The sequence below is a fragment of the Esox lucius genome, chromosome 20, assembly GCF_011004845.1.
Source record: "Esox lucius isolate fEsoLuc1 chromosome 20, fEsoLuc1.pri, whole genome shotgun sequence".
NCBI classification, from domain to species: domain Eukaryota; kingdom Metazoa; phylum Chordata; class Actinopteri; order Esociformes; family Esocidae; genus Esox; species Esox lucius.
Window position 1 is genome coordinate 31173693 of NC_047588.1, and position 18273 is coordinate 31191965.

The 18273-nt window shown below is 41.3% G+C and overlaps 1 protein-coding gene across 1 annotated transcript in view; it reads left to right on the forward strand.

Moving 5' to 3' along the window:
• The first annotated feature begins 4531 nt into the window (after window positions 1–4531).
• col6a4a (collagen, type VI, alpha 4a) overlaps window positions 4532–18273 on the forward strand; it is a 42023-nt gene continuing 28281 nt past the window's right edge. The window contains exons 1-2 of the mRNA XM_029115666.2: window positions 4532–4573; window positions 16576–16676. Of these exons, the coding sequence (XP_028971499.2) occupies window positions 4557–4573; window positions 16576–16676 (118 nt within the window). The 5' untranslated portion in view covers window positions 4532–4556. The remainder of the gene's footprint in view (window positions 4574–16575; window positions 16677–18273) is intronic.

The following is an 18273-nucleotide window of genomic DNA, read 5'->3' on the forward strand; positions in this document are numbered from 1 at the left end:
ACAAAAAGAAACACAGCTTGTCTTGTTTCAGAGATTGCATGTTCCAATCTTTTACTCTGCTGAGCCTGCTGTAAAAGTTGTTTAAAAGACCAGCAAGTTAATTGTCACAAACTGGTTTTTGCAAAAATGTGTGAAGCAATGTATGCGTGTTTATAGTATCGTGTATCTGTTCTGCCTAATGAACATAAAAAACGGAAGTGAAGGAAAAAAGTCTGGGTATGGTTCACAGTTCTTGAGAACATTAAGAATTCACCCACATGTGGTACTCATTACGGAGCCCCATTCTCTAGAATTTCTGTAGAATTTCTCCTTCAGCCTGGGATTGCTGTGGGCTGGTTATAGACAAATCACTTTCAGTCCCTCTTTAAATGCTGTGTGGATGGCCATGTTACTAACATTGATTAAAAACAAAAACTGATTTGGAGGGGGAGAAGATCAGCACAAGTTGCCTTGTCATATTATTCTCTTGCGAGTCCTTGTGGTGTGACTGCCAACTGCAAGCTAATTGTGATCATTAGCTGAAAATGGTCGCAACTACATTCCTGATTGAGTGAGCAGTGTGACAGAAAGCAACACCACACGACTTGATTAACAAGTCTCACGGGTCAACTTTGCTGGGTCTACTGGGATTTGTTGTGATAAGACCAGCAAGCCCATAGTCACAAACTGGAGATCAGTGGGACATCAAAGGGAGAAAACATTTGAAAACACTCATTCAATTTAGTCTGATTCACTCTGATGCAAAGAGAGAATGTTGGAAAGTGCATAACGTAGAGATGTCCTGGTGTCCTGGTGTGAACTGGTTCTACTTACATTTTTAGGCCACATACAACTTTGGAAAATTGCAATGTAACATTGTACTGTGGCTATATCTTTTGTTGCCTACTATAAATCTTCTCTTTTGTATCCTATGTGCTCCAGTAAAAGCTGCTATAAGTTAGCATGGACTGAGTGGAAGGAAAACAGAGGGGGGAGGCCACTTCTCAGACAAGCCCCACCCTCCAGGAACACACACCACTAACCGCAAGAAAAAAACACAACCAGCGCCCCCCCCCCTCTCTCCACCACCGAAACGTCTGGAAAGTCTGTTTTTAGGTCAATGAGATGCATCTCAGCCAACTGGGACGCGTATGTCCCTGCCCATTATGTCCCACATGTCATTATGGCAGAGACCCGATTGAACCATTATCAGCACCCCCTGATCAAAACATCTTCCCACATTGAGGTGACAAGAGCCACAAATCTGTCGTTCTGTCTTTTAGCAAAATATATTTTGTGCTAATTGGTTCTAAAATACAAATAATGTCTGCAGCATGATGCATGGATGGTTTGTTTGGACAAACATTGATCTGTTAAGCTGGATGTGAATCAACCCTTCATGAATGTGTTCAATTGTCCTAGATTCTTCTGAAGTACAGTACAAGTTCTCCATTACATCTCCAGAGGACCTCTCCCACGACTAACATCACATGTGCTACTCTACTTCTCTCACTGATTTCCCTAGTCCACGGAGCCTGCTCTTGTTAATGGAAGGAGCAAAGGCTTTGTGGAAGGATATCAAGCCAGGCACCAAATCGGTAGTCTTCCTATCTGTTTTACTAAGCAAGACGTTATGCCAGTACTAGGAATATGGATTAAGTAGCTAATCCCAAATCTGGTCAGCCCTTGTAATAGGAAACAGGGGGTGATGAATGCATCTTGATGTCAGTTAATAAGATGTCAGAGAAGAAGTAGGAGGATGTAGACTATAATCCTGCAGCTTAATTTTGCTGTGGAGTCACTGGCCCTGTGGGAGAAGACAGCATTGGACTTTCTGAGAGTAACCACCAGTGGCTTCTGTCTGTTGTAATATGGCCAGATTATTTTACAATGCAGGCTTTCATGCCAATGATCCTTGGCTAAAAAAAGCTATTATTCCGAAATGATTAACAATGGAGCATCACAATGAGTTCCACATCTGGGTTAGGTTTATGTAGTGTTAACTGTCGATGGTTACTTAACAAGTCAGTGCAGATACATGATGTTGTGTGTGTTGAACACACATTTATCCTACCATTTTTGTGTTTATGTCTATGGTCTTGCTGGTTTTGTGATACAACTGTTTGCAGATAAAGTTGAACTGAAAGAATTTCATATAGAATAGACGTTGGCTCTCTCCAGATGTGAACCAAATATGTTGTCATAAAATGATTAAATCAACCCCATAAAGGTTAGGTTGGGAAAAAGAGTCCCTACCACTGGAACTGAACCCACAATCATCAGAGTTACAACCAATCAAGCACTGTGCTACATGTTTTTTCTCAGTCATTTGCTACACTGAAATTTGAAAGTTGAATCGGACCCCTGGGGGAACTTGGCCATTCCACAAGGGGTACTTGAGAAAACTCATGACACCATGGACATACTGGTGAAATTAACATGAGGGGGTACTTCTAGGGTACTCCAAGCAGAGCAAAATTCTGTCGGTGGTAAAGTTACTTACAAAGGTTTGGAACCCCTGTAAGAGTTTCCTGGTATAGTTTTAGTGAAATATAGAAATACATGCGTAATACTATTTTAGAAAAATATGTTTTTCCTTAAAAATGCATTAAGCAATGTGTAAAAATTGAAAAAAGATATTACCAGCTCTAACTATAGAACCACATGGCACTATTAAGTACTCAAAACCTAAAAATCATAAATGAATTAAAGACAGATACCTCAAGTGTATATCATATATCCATGTGTCTCACTGTTACTTAACCATTCTAAATAAAGTTTAAAGTAAAAATAACATATTTATTAAATGTTAGATAGAATTAAGCATATAAAATAATCATAACCTCTTTGACATAAGGTACAAGTTACTGTCACTTCTAGGATTTGAGTTCTGTTGACCTATTGACTCAATTCAACAAATGGCAGTTGATTTTGCAGTATATCGATTCTCCTTTCAACACCACTTCTGCTATTTTGGTTCCATCATCTATATGATAAGGGTCTCTGTAAAGAAAATGTTAGCTTGTGGTCATATAAACTTTCAGCACCTTCAGAGTAGTTCTAGTACATGGTTTCTAGCCATGTGAAGGAAGGTGTAGAGTTTGGTTTACCTAAGGCCTCTGTTCTAATTCTCTCAAGTTTAAAAAGTTCACAGCTTACATTTAATTTGATGCAGTCCATTTCTAAGTAACACACATCTGTACAATGATGGCATGTTTCTTAGGAAATTCTCTGGAACCAGAGAAGGGCTGAAACCTATTAAATTCTATGTGAGGCCCAAGAAGAAAGCACTGTATATCCTGGTTGGTGCCAGCAAGATATCAAAAATACTTTTTGCCGAAGACTATTTTGAATTGTAGGAGTATCTGTCTCTTGCCTTGTCCATCACAATGAAAGCCCTTCTGGACATGCATTTAGGATTCTCCTCAACTGATTCAACATTCATTTTTCAGCATTGCAAATGAATGAGTAATACCTAGTATTTATTGCAGCACACATTTTTAATTGGCTTGGAGGAAAAAGAAACCCACAATAATGTCCTTAGGTAAACATGTAACCAGCATACACAAAACTGAAAAGGCATGTTAGAATAAAACAGCCTGCAAAGACCTGCTGTTAAGGCTGGAGGAAGAGGAAAGGCATATCTGTTTTCAATCAGACAAGATAAAACTCAGCCAGGTTTCACTGCAGATTGTGGATTCTGATAACACCTTTTGAGCATTCATTTCAACACGGACTAAGCATTACTGAGAGTTACAAAGCCTAATGTCACACTTTCAACATACACACTTGGAACGTGAGGGGAGGTTGCAAACACCATCCACACCCTGGTCATAAATGAAACATCACTAAAATTACATGTTAATTACAGCTGTCATACAGATTTCTATAATTCAGTGTTTTTCACTGAGCATTTGTCTTTAAAGGAATTAAGAAATGCAGAGAAAAATCTTTCTCAAAGAAAACTAACAGTTAAATACAAGGTTGAGCTCAATTCCTAAATCACTGAGCAATTACATTTAGGGACTATTGTCCACAGCAGTGGTTGCTTGCCTTTTTCAGTTACTGTACCACCAACATAATTTTGAGCAGCCCAGAGTAACCTTTTCCTATGATCTCATGTGTTCTCAAGTACACCCCCAAGGAAATTTCATGGCCAAAAAGTGGGAAGTAGATGACAGGCCAAGTGATCCAACTGATATGAATGCAATTGAACATGCCTTTCACTATAGCCAGAAGCCCCAAGTCTGGCAGAGCTTAACCTGTAACGTCTATGGGTTACAGACTTTAGGTGATCATTGCATTCAAACAACATGTGACCAGGTAGGCCTAATAAACATGTTGCACATAATGCTGTAGAGATATGGAATAGAGACCCAGAAATATGAATGTGTGGCTGTCCAAATACTTTTGGAGTGCAATGTAAATACATGAATGTTGTAGTGGACTATAACTGTAGAATGATTTTATGGTATAATTCGGGGCGGGCTTTAAGGAGTGTCAGGTTGCGCCAATTCCAACAGAATAAGATTCGGCTGTCTGGAGAAAGGAATAGGATTCCGGTCGGAGCGCACTTGATGGTGATCAGCCCTCTGTAAGTACACAACATAAAGTAATTACACGCATGCAAACCTAGGCAGCATTTAATACATAAAAAAAATGTTGAGATCAGTTTAAACGAATTTGCTTAGAATGTTTCATTTTTACCTATATAGATTATGCACGTTACTGATTATTTAGCCACATCCGAGGCAGATTTCAAATCAAAGGATGGATTTTTGTTAATATTCAGTTGGGCAATGTATTAATTATATTTCTCTGAATGTTTAATAAAATAATCTAGCAGTTACTTGCAGTAAAAACAATAGCCCGAAGTTAATTACAAGTCACCCTATTCATAAGGTGTACCGTGTAGTTCAGCAAGTGAGTAGCGTAGCCTACTCTGAATTATTATTTTAAAATAATAATACATGAATGTTGTAGTGGACTATAACTGTAGAATGATTTTATGATATAATTCGGGGCGGGCTTTAAGGAGTGTCAGGTTGCGCCAATTCCAACAGAATATATATATATATATATATATATATATATATATATATATATATATATATATATATATATATATATATATATATATATATATACAAAAGGGAGTATCCCTAAACAAAAGGGAGTATCCCTAAGTGAAAATATACAATCAACTATTTGCAAAAATGTGAGAGGTGTACTCACTTTTGTGAGATACTGTATATCTCACGTAATTGCCGCAACTATACTGCAACTTTTATGAACGCAAATAGAGTACCAACCAGGGGCGAAAATCTGATATGAAATTTGGAGGGGAAAATTACATAACATTTTCTCAAGGGTAATTCTTGAGGGGAACCCCAAGAGTGGTTCTGTAATATGGTACTGTTTTAGTTTTCGCTGGCGGTTTGCCCGCTAATGTAGCTCTGCAAATTGTATGTGAACCCTACAAACTCAAAACAAACTCACTGGATAAGCCTCAAGTTAGCTATGTGCATTGAGTGTCTTTCAGACCCTCTCGAACACTGTCACCTTGCCAGCTAAGAAACACTACATGCTGGTCATATAATTAGAATATCATCAAAAGGTTGATTTATTTCAGTAATTCCATTCAAAAAGTGAAACTTGAATAATGTATACATTCATTCCACACAGTGATATATTTCAAGTGTTTATTTCTTTTAATTTTGATGATTGTAACTGACATCTAATGAAAATCACAAATTCAGTATCTCAGAAAATTTGAATATTACTTAAGACCAATACAAAAAAAATATTTTTAGAAATGTTGGCCAACTGAAAAGTATGAACATGAAAAGTATGAGCATGTACAGCACTCAATACTTAGTTGGGGCTCCTTTTGCCTGAATTACTGCAGCAATGCGGCGTGGCATAGAGTCGATCAGTCTGTGGCACTGCTCAGGTGTTATGAGAGCCCAGGTTGCTCTGATAGTGGCCTTCAGCTCTTTCTGCATTGTTGGGTCGCATCTTCCTCTTCACAATACCCCATAGATTTTCTATAGAGTTAAGGTCAGGCGAGTTTGCTGGCCAATTATGAACAGGGATACCATGGTCCTTAAACCAGGTACTGGTAGCTTTGGCATTGTGTGCAGGTGCCAAGTCCTGTTGGAAAATGAAATCTGCATCTCCATAAAGTTGGTCAGCAGCAGGAAGCATGAAGTGCTCTAAAACTTCCTGGTAGATGGCTGCGTTGACCTTGGACCTCAGAAAACACAGTGGACCAAAACCAGCAGATGACATGGCACCCCAAACCATCACTGACTGTGGAAACTTTAAACTGGACTTCAAGCAACGTGGATTCTGCGCCTCTCCTCTCTTCCAAAGGAAATGCAAAATTTACTTTCATCAGAGAACATAACTCAGCAGCAGTCCTTTTTGTCTTTAGCCCAGACGAGACGCTTCTGACGCTGTGTCTTGTTTAAGAGTGGCTTGACAAAAGGAATGCGACAGCTGAAACCCATGTCTTGCATACATCTGTGCGTGGTGGTTCTTGAAGCACTGACTCCAGCTGCAATCCAGTCTTTGTGAATCTCCCCCACATTTTTGAATGGGTTTTGTTTCACAATCCTCTCCAGGGTGCGGTTATCCCTATTGCTTGTACACTTTTTTCTACCACATTTTTTCCTTCCCTTCGCCTCTCTATTAATGTGCTTGGACACAGAGCTCTGTGAACAGCCAGCCTTGTGCAAGGTGTCAATGGTCGTCTTTTGGACAGTTGTCAAGTCAGCAGTCTTCCTCATGATTGTGTAGCCTATAGAACTAGACTGAGAGACCATTTAAAGGCCTTTGCAGGTGTTTTGAGTTAATTAGCTAATTAGCTGATTAGAGTGTGGCATCAGGTGTCTTCAATATTGAACCTTTTCGCAATATTCTAATTTTCGGAGATACTGAATTTGGAGTTTTCATTAGTTGTCAGTTATAATCATCAAAATTAAAAGAAATAAACACTTGAAATATATCAGTCTGTGTGGAATGAATGTATACATTATACAAGTTTCCCTTTTTGAATGGAATTACTGAAATAAATCAACTTTTTGATGATATTCTAATTATATGACCAGCACCTGGTGGATCAAACCAGTGTGGGCAGTGGATCAAACCAGTGTGAGGCAAAGAGCGGGGGTGCATACCTTTTTTAAACTTAAAAACGCGCTATAATCAGCAAAAGTGTATTCATTGCGTCTTACCAAAATTATTGAAATGGCATAGTTATGTTTACAGTCATATATTGGAGGGGACGAATCATAATTTTCCCTAGGATGGGGGTTTGGGGGGGTAATTGATTTCTGCAATTAATTTAATTTAATTGCAGAAATCAATATTTTAGTAACAGTACACTAAACAGAGCAAGCTAGCTTACTGAAATTTGGTGTGCTTAGTAGCATAGTAATCGGAGGCCAGAAAACGGAGTAACAAGGCTACTTTTTTGTGGACAAAGGCTAATGAACATCGCCACCTGCTGATGATATACAGTAATTATGATTTTATGACTAATATGCATTATTTCCCATAGGTTGTGTGCAACATTAATTTATACTTTACTTTAGTATGCCAGCTTTGACCGTTAAAATACAAATAGAATTCTGATACCTTTAAGTTACGTAGCTCAACACCTACAGTTAGGCTGGGTTAGCTTTATTGTTCATTGACTAAAAACATGATATTTAAGAATGAAAAGTATGTTATTATACATTTCTACACTGAGTTATGCGTTAACAATGTTTACTAGCTCCTTTGTATCGTTCATCCTTTTTCTGGACCAAATTACTGCTGCACACAATACCACCATGACTAGTGTTAAGTGGCGTGACTTTTCCAAACTGGTCCCAGGTAAGACACATCAGATAGAACTATATGTCCCATCTATGCTTTATATCTATGATCCAAACCAACTATATAATTAGTTTGAATGCTATGCATTGGTAACTCATTGTAATGGGATCTGATGGAAATAATGAAATAAACCACATTACATGATCATGGATTGTTTATTGGTAATTTGGCATGTAGTATATTTTGTATAGAAACTGGAAAATGGCAAATGTTTACCGAAGACAAATTGCACAATGTTTAGGTGGTCTGATCTGCTCACAATTCCGGTGGTGCTCACTCCCACTGCCCGGAGCAGCGTCATACTGCCCCCAGGGAAGATGAACGTCGGCCTTCCAGCAAAACTTCTTTCCATGCTAGCCGTAACTCTGCGACTGCTCAAGCCATCGAGATGTAATTAATTAATCATTGACACTACTCCAAAAATTAAGTGAACACATCACACATTGGGTCTCAATGAACGAAACATATTAAAGATCAGTCTTGACTGTAGGCCTACACTGTGTAATTCGTTGAGAACACAATTGACGTAACAACAGTCTATGGAAACCAAAATCACCAACGATTGAGGGCTGGATTAAAACTCACACCAAAAATCTATTTGACAATTGAAATCACAGGCCGTTCCAACTTGCATGAATTTCATCACGGCAACTCATAATGTGGCCCCCACTGTATGGCCCCCTCGTGCCTGGAAGAACTCCTGACGATGCTCCTGATGAGACAGCGGATGGTGTCCTGGGGGATCCTCTCCCAGACCTGGATCAGGGCATCTGTGAGCTCCTAGACAGTCTGACTCTGTGGCTCTACTTGGCGGCATTGGATGCACCGATACATAACGTCCCAGAGGTTCTCAATTGGAATGTGAGTACCAGTCAATGGCATCAATGCTTTTCTCATCTAGGAACTGCCTTCACACTCTGGCCACATGAGGATGGGCATTGTCCTGCACCAGGAGGAACCCAGGACCCACTGCACCAGCGTATCATCTGACGAAGGGTCTGAGGATTTCATCCTGGTACCTAACAGCAGTCAGGTTACCGTTGGCTAGCACGTAGAGGTTTTTGCAACCCTCCATGGATATGCCACCCCAGACCATCACTGAACCGCCGACAATCGGGTCATGCTGTACGTTCATCACGGCATCTCCAGACTCTTTCACGTCTGTCACATGTGCTCAGTGTGAACATGCCCCGAGAACGGGGCAACAATGGCAGACCTGCCAATTCTGGTGTTTTCAGGCAAATGCCAATTGAGCTGAACGGTGCTGGGCTGTGGATACAGGTCCTACTAGAGGATGTCAGGCCCTCATGCCACCCTCATGGAGTCTATTTCAGATAATTTGGTCAGAAACATACACACCAGTACCTCGCTGAAGGTCATTTTGTAGGGCTCTGGCAGTGCTCCTCTTTTTTCTCCTCACATAGAGGGGCGGATACCAGTCATGCTGCTGGGTTGCTTCTCTTCTACGGCCCTGTCCAGCTCTCCTTGTGTAACGGCCTGTATCCTGGTATCTCCTCCATGCTCTTGAGACACAGCAAACCTTCTTGCGAAGGCACGTTTGGATGGGCCATCCTGAAGGAGCTCGAATACCTATGCAAACTGAATGGGCTGCAGGTATCGCCTCATAGCAAATAGCAAAACTAGACAAGAATCAGTCAGGAAGGATAAGGAGAGAGCAATTGTCTGTGGCCACCACCTGCAAAACCATTCCCTTTTATAGACAGATTTCCTGCCTCCTTATGTTAGCAATTTCTTTAGTAGCTCACCTCTATCAGTAAGGAACAAATCTATACCCAGGCCACTGAGGAGGGCCATTAAAACATCTCACTCAGTAGCCATGAGCATAAATGCCATTAGGTGCTATTGAGATAGAGTGCTCCTGAGTCTACTCTTGATGAATTTCAGAGCAGAGAAACTTCATGTGCAAGCTACCTGGTTTACTGACAGGGTAAGTAGAAACTTGTAAGCAAGGCCCAGGATGTGGTATGCGTGGGCCAATAGGTTGTACTAACAAGGATACGGTACTGTTCTTGCAAGATAAACAGCTCTTGTTCACCATCTCCACCTGTTCTTCATCTCCTTCAGGTCCATGATCCTCCATAGTCATGGTTGTGTATTCTTCAAATCCCTGTTCTTTTAACCTAGTCCACTGTTCTGCCAGTCCACTGTTCTGAGCTCACTCTGTAAATTGGCCACTGATGCTCTGCTGTCAAATTTGATCAAACATTTACTTAGTTCTTGAAGGGCCGTCCGTGGAAGACCACTGGCCACTTAATGTTAGCTAACTAAAGTTTTTAAGGTCCAAAAGAGCCATGTCAGCATACAAACTCAGACATTTCTGATGGATGTCATCTATAACTGTATCCAGAATTTGATTACGGACACCAATCCTGTCTGCCCCAATAAAAATCTTATCTTGTGCCATCTCTCCAGTCATGGTTTTCTTCTTTCAAGTCCATTAAGTGGTCTCTAACTCCAGCTCTGTTTCCTCATCCCGTACCTTCCTGTTGCCCCACTGAACAAATGTGTCTGCAGCTGCGTTGACTTTTTCAAAATCTCTTGACATTCCTTCCAGTTGCTCCTCTGTAGATACAACCATACGATGCGCAGACAGAATCTCCATTCCACTAGCTAGTGAGGTGACCTGAAATAATCTGAGGAATATCTGTGCCGTAGGTATTGTTTCATACTTGAGCAACCCCTCAATGTACCCTTGTGCCTTGACCAATGCAGTAGCAAGGAGTTTTTTTAAATAATCTTGTATAGTTGAAACATACAGACCCTCCTCTGGATTTCCAAATGCTCCAAAGACCTTTAAGGTACTGTCTTTAGCCTGCCAGTGTCTCTCCAATATGAGCAAGACATCTGTGTCTTATGTTCTTGCTATCCTTCTCCTAATTGTTAATCCCCTGGTAGAATTCACAGAAGAACACAGCTATGTTGTTAATGAGAGAAAAAGGTGACCCACTTTCCAAGGCACACTCGGTTGTGTCTGCAAAAAAGGTTCAAAATGTGTGCATAGCACCACACGTGAAATTGATTGGTGGACTTTGCAGAGAGCAGGGCAGAGAAGCCTTTATACTGGCCTTGCATACTACATCAGTGGAATTGCCAATGCACTTGCTGATGTCAAGCTTCATGTTTCCCAGTACTTCACTCAGTATCTGGACCACCTATTGTCTAGTGGATGGCTCCCATATCACCACAGCCACAAGCCTCTCATGGATGAGATTCATCACATACAGTGGATATAAAAAGTCTAAACGCCCCTGTTAAAGTGCCTGGTTTTTGTGATGTAAAAGAATGAGACAAAGATACATCATGTCAGAACTTTTTCCACTTTTATTGTTACCTATAATGTGAACAATTCAATTGAAAAACTAAAATAAAAACCTTACAATTAACGGCAATGCATTGCTATAGTGCTAAAGAATATTGTTAGTATTTCATTTAGTTTCCACGCCAATATAAACCAACATAAACTTGGTTTTGAGAAAACATGATTCAAACGAACGTGAGAAGAAATTGTAATCGTAAGATGATGCGAACGTGGAAAAAAGTGTTTGAACGAAGATATTTTAAGATCAGACGTGGAAATCCATTAAATGATTTTAGCATACACTTTTTACACGCTTGAATCTAAGCATTTAACGTGGAGTGGTTTTTGAAGAAAAAGTGTCTAACGGTTACCATACAAAAGAAGGCACTCTTCTGTTTTCCATATCTGCCATTTGGTGGAAGACGGGTTACAAAGATTTGAAACATCTTTCTGAGAGGATTGCAAAACATGAGAGAAGCGGGACAGTGCTGTGAAATTGGGCTTACTTGGAAGGGTAAATGTCGCAGCCCATGTTGACAGTGCATACAGGCGCTCCATTGAGCAGCATAACAAGTGGAGCAAAACAGGTACGTTCTCAGTTGGATCATAACATGTATTAAACTGTGTGGAAAATGTGAAACTGCATTGCGGGGCAACGACGAGTCGGTGGACTCCCTGAATCCTGGAATATTCAGATGCATTTTCGAGACTACGTGTGAGGGTGATTCGAGACTTCAGAGGCACTATGACGCTCCGCCCATCTTCAAAGGGACATCTAGCACTGTACAAAACAAACTGTTAGTCTGTATGAATGAAGTGTACAGGGAGGAGATGGCCAAGCAAGTGGACGAGACATCATTTGTTGCCATACAGGCAGATGAGACAACTGATGTCTCCTGTAAATCACAAATGGTGGTTGTGTTGTGTTGCCTGACAATACAGTGACAGAGAGGTTTTTGGACTTTGTGGAAGTCAAAGATAAAACTGGACTCAACCTCTCTAATAGCATCAAGGGTGTGCTGGAACCACTGAAGCTGAGAGAAAAGCTGATCGCTCAGACTTATGATGGTGCGGCTGTAATGAGTGGAAACGTCCGAGGGGTACAGACACTAATGAAAGAGTCATACCCACATGCCCAGTTTGTTCACTGCTATGCTCACCAGCTGAACCTGACCTTGCAGCAACTTTGTTCAGCAAGGATGAGAATCCTGAAGGTGTTTTGTGCAGATTTAACTGCTTTTGCTACCCTTTTCTCTGGCGCTCCAAAACGTGTTGCAGCATTTGTTGAGGCAACACAGAGACACATTCCAAGGCCACCGGCTGTATGATGGAACTTTGAAAGTAGAACTGTCAATGCAGTTTGGGAAAACAGTGCTGCGTTGCTCCTGTGTATGGAGGACATACGCTCACAACCAGGATGGGATGAGGCCACCATAAGTGAGGCATACGGCCTGTCAAAGAAAACTCTGGGGCCGAGCCTTTCTGCAGCGGCTGGATTTTTTCAGGCCGATGAGTAACCAACACAGTCATCTCTCAGGTGGAGCAGAGGTTTTCATAAAGTGACCACCTGATCGCTGCCAAGCTGACTGACAGCTCGCTCTTCCCACAATTTGTCCTGTCATTCCCTACACCTGAGCTTGACTGAGCAGTGAAACTATGGCCTCTAGGAAACGAGGAAAAGTTGAAGTCTGAGCTGACCACTTTGTACCACCACACTGAGCTTCACACGGGTAAGACGGCCCTGTCTCTGTTAAGATCCATTCATGAGAACAACCTAGAGGAGGCTTTTGCTGAGACCGTCACTTCGCAGAAAATTATCATAACAACACCTATGACGATATCCAAGTCAGAGAGGAACTTTTCCATCTTGAAGAGGGTAAACACCTTCACTCGCAATACCACAGGAAAGCCGCGACTCAACGCATTGGCCATGTTGTCCATCGAAAGCCAGCTGATTCAGCAGCTACATTACTTCATTCCCAAAGTCATAGAAAAGTTTGCTCAGAGGAAGAACCGGCGTGCCACCTTTCTATTCAAGTGAGCCCTCAGCCTTGGTGAGTGAAAGCATATTTTATCATCCTGCCTTTGTGGTGATGGTCCATGCATTGGTCATATTTTTGTGCTGGATCGATTGTCAGTGTGTCCATGCTTATCTATTAAGGTTGTGGTCATAGAAGAATCTATATCCCTAAAAAGTTGTCTTTCTGCTTCGTTGTAGCCTTCAGTGGTGTTGAGCTCATTGCTGTTCCTGTTTTGCCCTGTAGGCACATTGGTTCTCAGCTTGGTTGCATTCCTAATTTAGGTTTGTAAATGTGACAGTGGTAATTTTACATGTGTGTGAGAGAGAAGGAGAGCAATTACACAAGAAGGTCTCTCTCTCTCTCTCCTGTAAGTGTACTACAACACCTGGTAGAAGCAAGCCGCTCTGTCGTTAAAAGGTGTTTTGTGGAGCCAGCCAATTTTTTCCATATAAAAACGCCACTGGAACTGTCAAATCTGAACTGCCATTCAGTGATCCTGGTTGTCTGGGCAGTATAAGAGCAGAAGAGAACATGAGCAAAACTGAAAAACAGAGACAATAAACATTTTCTTCTACTACAATCTTACTCCTCATCTTCCTTCTCTTTCTTCCTTTCCTTCTCTTTACCTTTCAACCTCATCTTCTACACTCTGCTTCACTCATTTGACTCCCTTAATTTTTCCTTCTCACTTTCTTCTCCTTCCTCTCCAAACTGTAATAATAAATAGTACACTATTAGATAAAATACTTTGGTTAACAGATTCCCATTGCTTGCTTAATTTTTTTATTTTATATAAAAAAATATTTTTTAATAATACAGGCTATGTAATCATATCTTTACCTTTCCTTCACAATCTCCTTCAATCTTCTTCATATCAAGTTTTCTTTCTCTCCTTCCTCTCCACTGTCTAACAGAAAAGATTATGCTATGTTATCCATGAAGATTTTTAAATATATTTTCACAATACTTATTATGTCAAATCATTAAAATTGTAATATACAAATAAATATTCTCATAATTAATTGTGCATTCATATAATATGATCAAATTTTCAAAATAGCCCGTCCACTGCATTTGTTAAATGTGCAAGGTTTTTAGAAAGAAGCTAGCTAAGCCTTTAGCTAAAATTTGCTAGAATAACCTATCTTAAAACTTAGAGCAGATCATTTATCTATTTAATAATAATAAATTGTGACATTGTAACATCACTAGCTAGTATTTCAAATGACCAAAACCTGTCTAGAAAAGAAGTTTTTGGTGATGTTGTGGATTCTCTTGACACTTGGTAGCTTCTGGCCAAGTTTCCCACAGTACTTTCCTCTATAAAGAGCGTGAGCTAAGTAATTAGCAGAAACGTCAATGAAGCAACTATAGCGAGCGGCCCCATCTGTTGCCCAAAAACAAGCACAGCGCGATTGAGGCTTCAACGGGTAGGCATCTCATACTCAGTCTTTATTGCCACGTAAAATATGATTTCATTTTGCAATCTCTATTTTTACGCACAGTTAAAAACTGTGACATTTCTGGAGACAACTCCAGCCGGGGACATGCCACCAAAAACGGGGACTGTCCCCGAAAAAAGGGGATGTCTCGTCACCCTAGTTTACACTGCGTGCACAATTATTAGGCAAGTGAGTATTCTGATCGTATCATTATTTCTATGCACATTTTCCAACTCCAAACCATATAAACCTGAATGCTAATTGGATTGAATCATTTTCAGGTGATATGTATTTGTGTAATGAGGGAGGGTGTGGCAACAGTGAATAACACCTTATTTCAAGGTGTGCATAATTATTAGGCAGCTTCATGACCTCAGTTAAATGGGTCAAAAAGGAGATTCAACTGACACTGAAAAGTCACAAATTGTAAAATGCCTTTCAGATGGCTGCAACACTCTTGAAGTAGCTAAACTATTGATGTGTGGCCACCAGACAATCAAATGTTTTGTTGCGAATAGTCAACTGGGGCGCAAAAAATGCCCAGAGAAGAAAATATGCAAAAGACTTGAGAAGAATTACATGTGAAGCTACCAGGAACCCATTATCAGTGTCACCATATTCCAGATCTGCAACCTACCTGGATTGTCCAGAAGTACAAGGGTGTCAAGTGCTCAAAGATATGGCCAAGGTCAAGAAGGCTGAAAGAACACCACCACTGAATAAGATTCACATGCTGAAGCGTATATATTGGGCAAAGAAATACCTGAAGATAGATTTTTCAAAGGTTTTGTGGACAGATGAAATGAGAATGACTTGATGGACCAAATTGATGGGCCTGTGGCTGGATCACTAATGGACACAGTACCAGTTCGAGTCAGGTGCAAGCAAGATGGAGGAGGGTTCTAGTATGGGCTGCTATCATTAAGGATGAGGTGGTTCGACCTTTTCGTGTTGAAGATGGACTGAAACTCAACTCCCATTCCTACTCCCAGTTTCTGGAAGGTATTTTCTTGAAGCAGTGGTACGGGAATTCCTCAGCATTCAAGAAGGCCATAATTTTTATGCAGGACAATGCTCCATCACATGCATACTAGGACTCCACTGTTGGCTAGCAAGCAAGGGCCTCAAAGATGCCTGAATAATGACCTGGCCCCCTTCCTTATGTGACTTAATTCCTATTGAGAACTTGTGGACTCTTCTCCAACGTGAGATTTACAGTTAGGGAAGACAATACACCTCTTTGAACAGCATTTGGGAGGCTGTGGTTGCTGCTTCAGCGGAAGTTGATCGTGTACATATCAAGAAACTGACAGACTGCATGGATGGTTATTGAAAAGAAGGGTGGCTATATTGGTCACTGAATATCTTTGAAAAGACGCACATTTTAATCAATTGTCATTTTGTGCAAATTATTTATCGCACTTACTTTAAAAATTGAGAATAAACAAGTGAGTTGGGAGAAATTATTTTTTACATTTATTTGCCTAATAATTCTGCACACTAATTGTTGCCTAATAATTCTGCACACTTATATATTCCCTTGAGAGAGATCAAACCTCACATTTCCTTGTTAAACATTCTGGTTTGAGGTTCAATTATATTTTGGATTGACATAAAGCATTGTGATTGTGCAACAATAAAATAAATCTTGAGAAATACAATGTGCCTAATAATTGTGCACGCAGTGTAAAGATGAGTTTCCTTACATCTCCAAAGATTGCTAATGGGCTTCTGCACAGTGAACAACGCAATAAGCCTAAACAAAATATGAGCTCTCGAGAATAGGACATTTCCATTTAGTGAAACAGATTGTACTTTGACATAACCATATTTGACCACCTATGCACTCAAATAAATGTATGTTTGTTCTTAGTTTAATCTGATAAATATAACTTTCTACTGCAACAATTTACCTGCCGGTTTGTTCCAGGGAAATATACTTGAACTATTTTTACATGGAGGGGACACCAGGGCTCCTAGCTGTCTTCATCATAGCAACATGTTTTCTGGTCGGTGGAGCACAAAAAACAGGTACCCATGTTTGTCGCCTGACATCAGAAACACTGCAGAATGCAGACCACAGACAACTGGAGAAGTACAGCAGAAAGACAAGATGATGACCCCTCTTCAGGGATTTACAGTGAGGGAAAAATTTATTTTATCCCCTGCTGATTTTGTACATTTGCCCACTGACAAAGAAATTATCATCCATCCATTCATCATCTTCCGCTTATCCGGGGCCGGGTCGCAGGGGCAGCAGTCTAAGCAGAGATGCCCAGACTTCCCTCTCCCCAGACACTTCCTCCAGCTCTTCCGGGGGGACACCGAGGCGTTCCCAGGCCAGCCGGGAGACATAGTCCCTCCAGCGTGTCCTAGGTCTTCCCTGTGGTCTCCTCCCGGTGGGACGGGACCGGAACACCTTCCCAGGAAGGCGTTCCGGAGGCATCCGAAAAAGATGCCCAAGCCACCTCAGCTGACCCCTCTCGATGTGGAGGAGCAGCGGCTCTACTCTGAGCTCCTCCCGGGTGACCAAGCTTCTCACCCTAACTCTAAGGGATCGCTCAGCTTGGAGGTACTGATTCTCATCCCCACTGCTTCACACTCGGCTGCAAACCGTCCCAGTGCATGCTGAATGTCCTGGTTTGAAGGGGCCAACACGACAACATCATCCGCAAAGAGCAGAGACGAAATCGTGTGGTCCTCAAACCTGACACCCTCCGGCCCCTGGCTGCGCCTAGAAATTCTGTCCATAAAAATTACAAACAGAACCGGCAACAAAGTCCAACATGCACTGCCAGAGTCCAACATGCACTGGGAACAAGTCTGACTTACTGCCGGCAATGCGGACCAAGCTCCTGCTTCGGTCGTACAGGGACCTGACAGCCCTTAGCAAAGGATCCAGGACCCCATATTCCCGAAGCACTCTACACAGGATGCCGCGAGGGACACAGTCGAATGCCTTCTCCAAATCCACAAAACACGTGAGTTTGCCCAACCAAGAAATTATCAGTCTATCATTTTAATTGTAGGATTATCTGAACAGTGAGAGACAGAATAACAAAAAAAAATCCTGAAAAACGCATGAGTGAAATTGCATTTTAATGAGTGAAATAAGTATTTCAACCCCTCTGCAAAACATGACTTTGTACTTGGTAGCAAAACCCTTGTTGGCTATCACAGAGGTCAGACGTTTCTTGTAGTTGGCCACCAGGTTTGCACACATCTTCAGCTCCCTCCACAGATTTTCTATGGGTTTAAGGTCTGGAGACTGGCTAGGCCACTCCAGGACCTTAATGTGCTTCTTCTTGAGCCACTCCTTTGTTGCCTTGGCCGTGTGTTTTGGGTCATTGTCATGCTGGTATACCAATCCAAGACCCATTTTCGATGCCCTGGCTGAGGGAAGGAGGTTGTCACCCAAGACGGTCCCTTTGATGCAGTGAAGTTGTCCTGTTCCCTTAGCAGAAAAACATCCCCAAAGCATAATGTTTCTACCTGCATGTTTGACGGCGGGGATGGTGTTCTTGGGGTCATAGGCAGCATTGCTCCTCCTCCAAACACGGCAAGTTGAGTTGATGCCAATGAGCTTGATTTTGGTCTCATCTGATTACAACACTTTCACCCAGTTCTC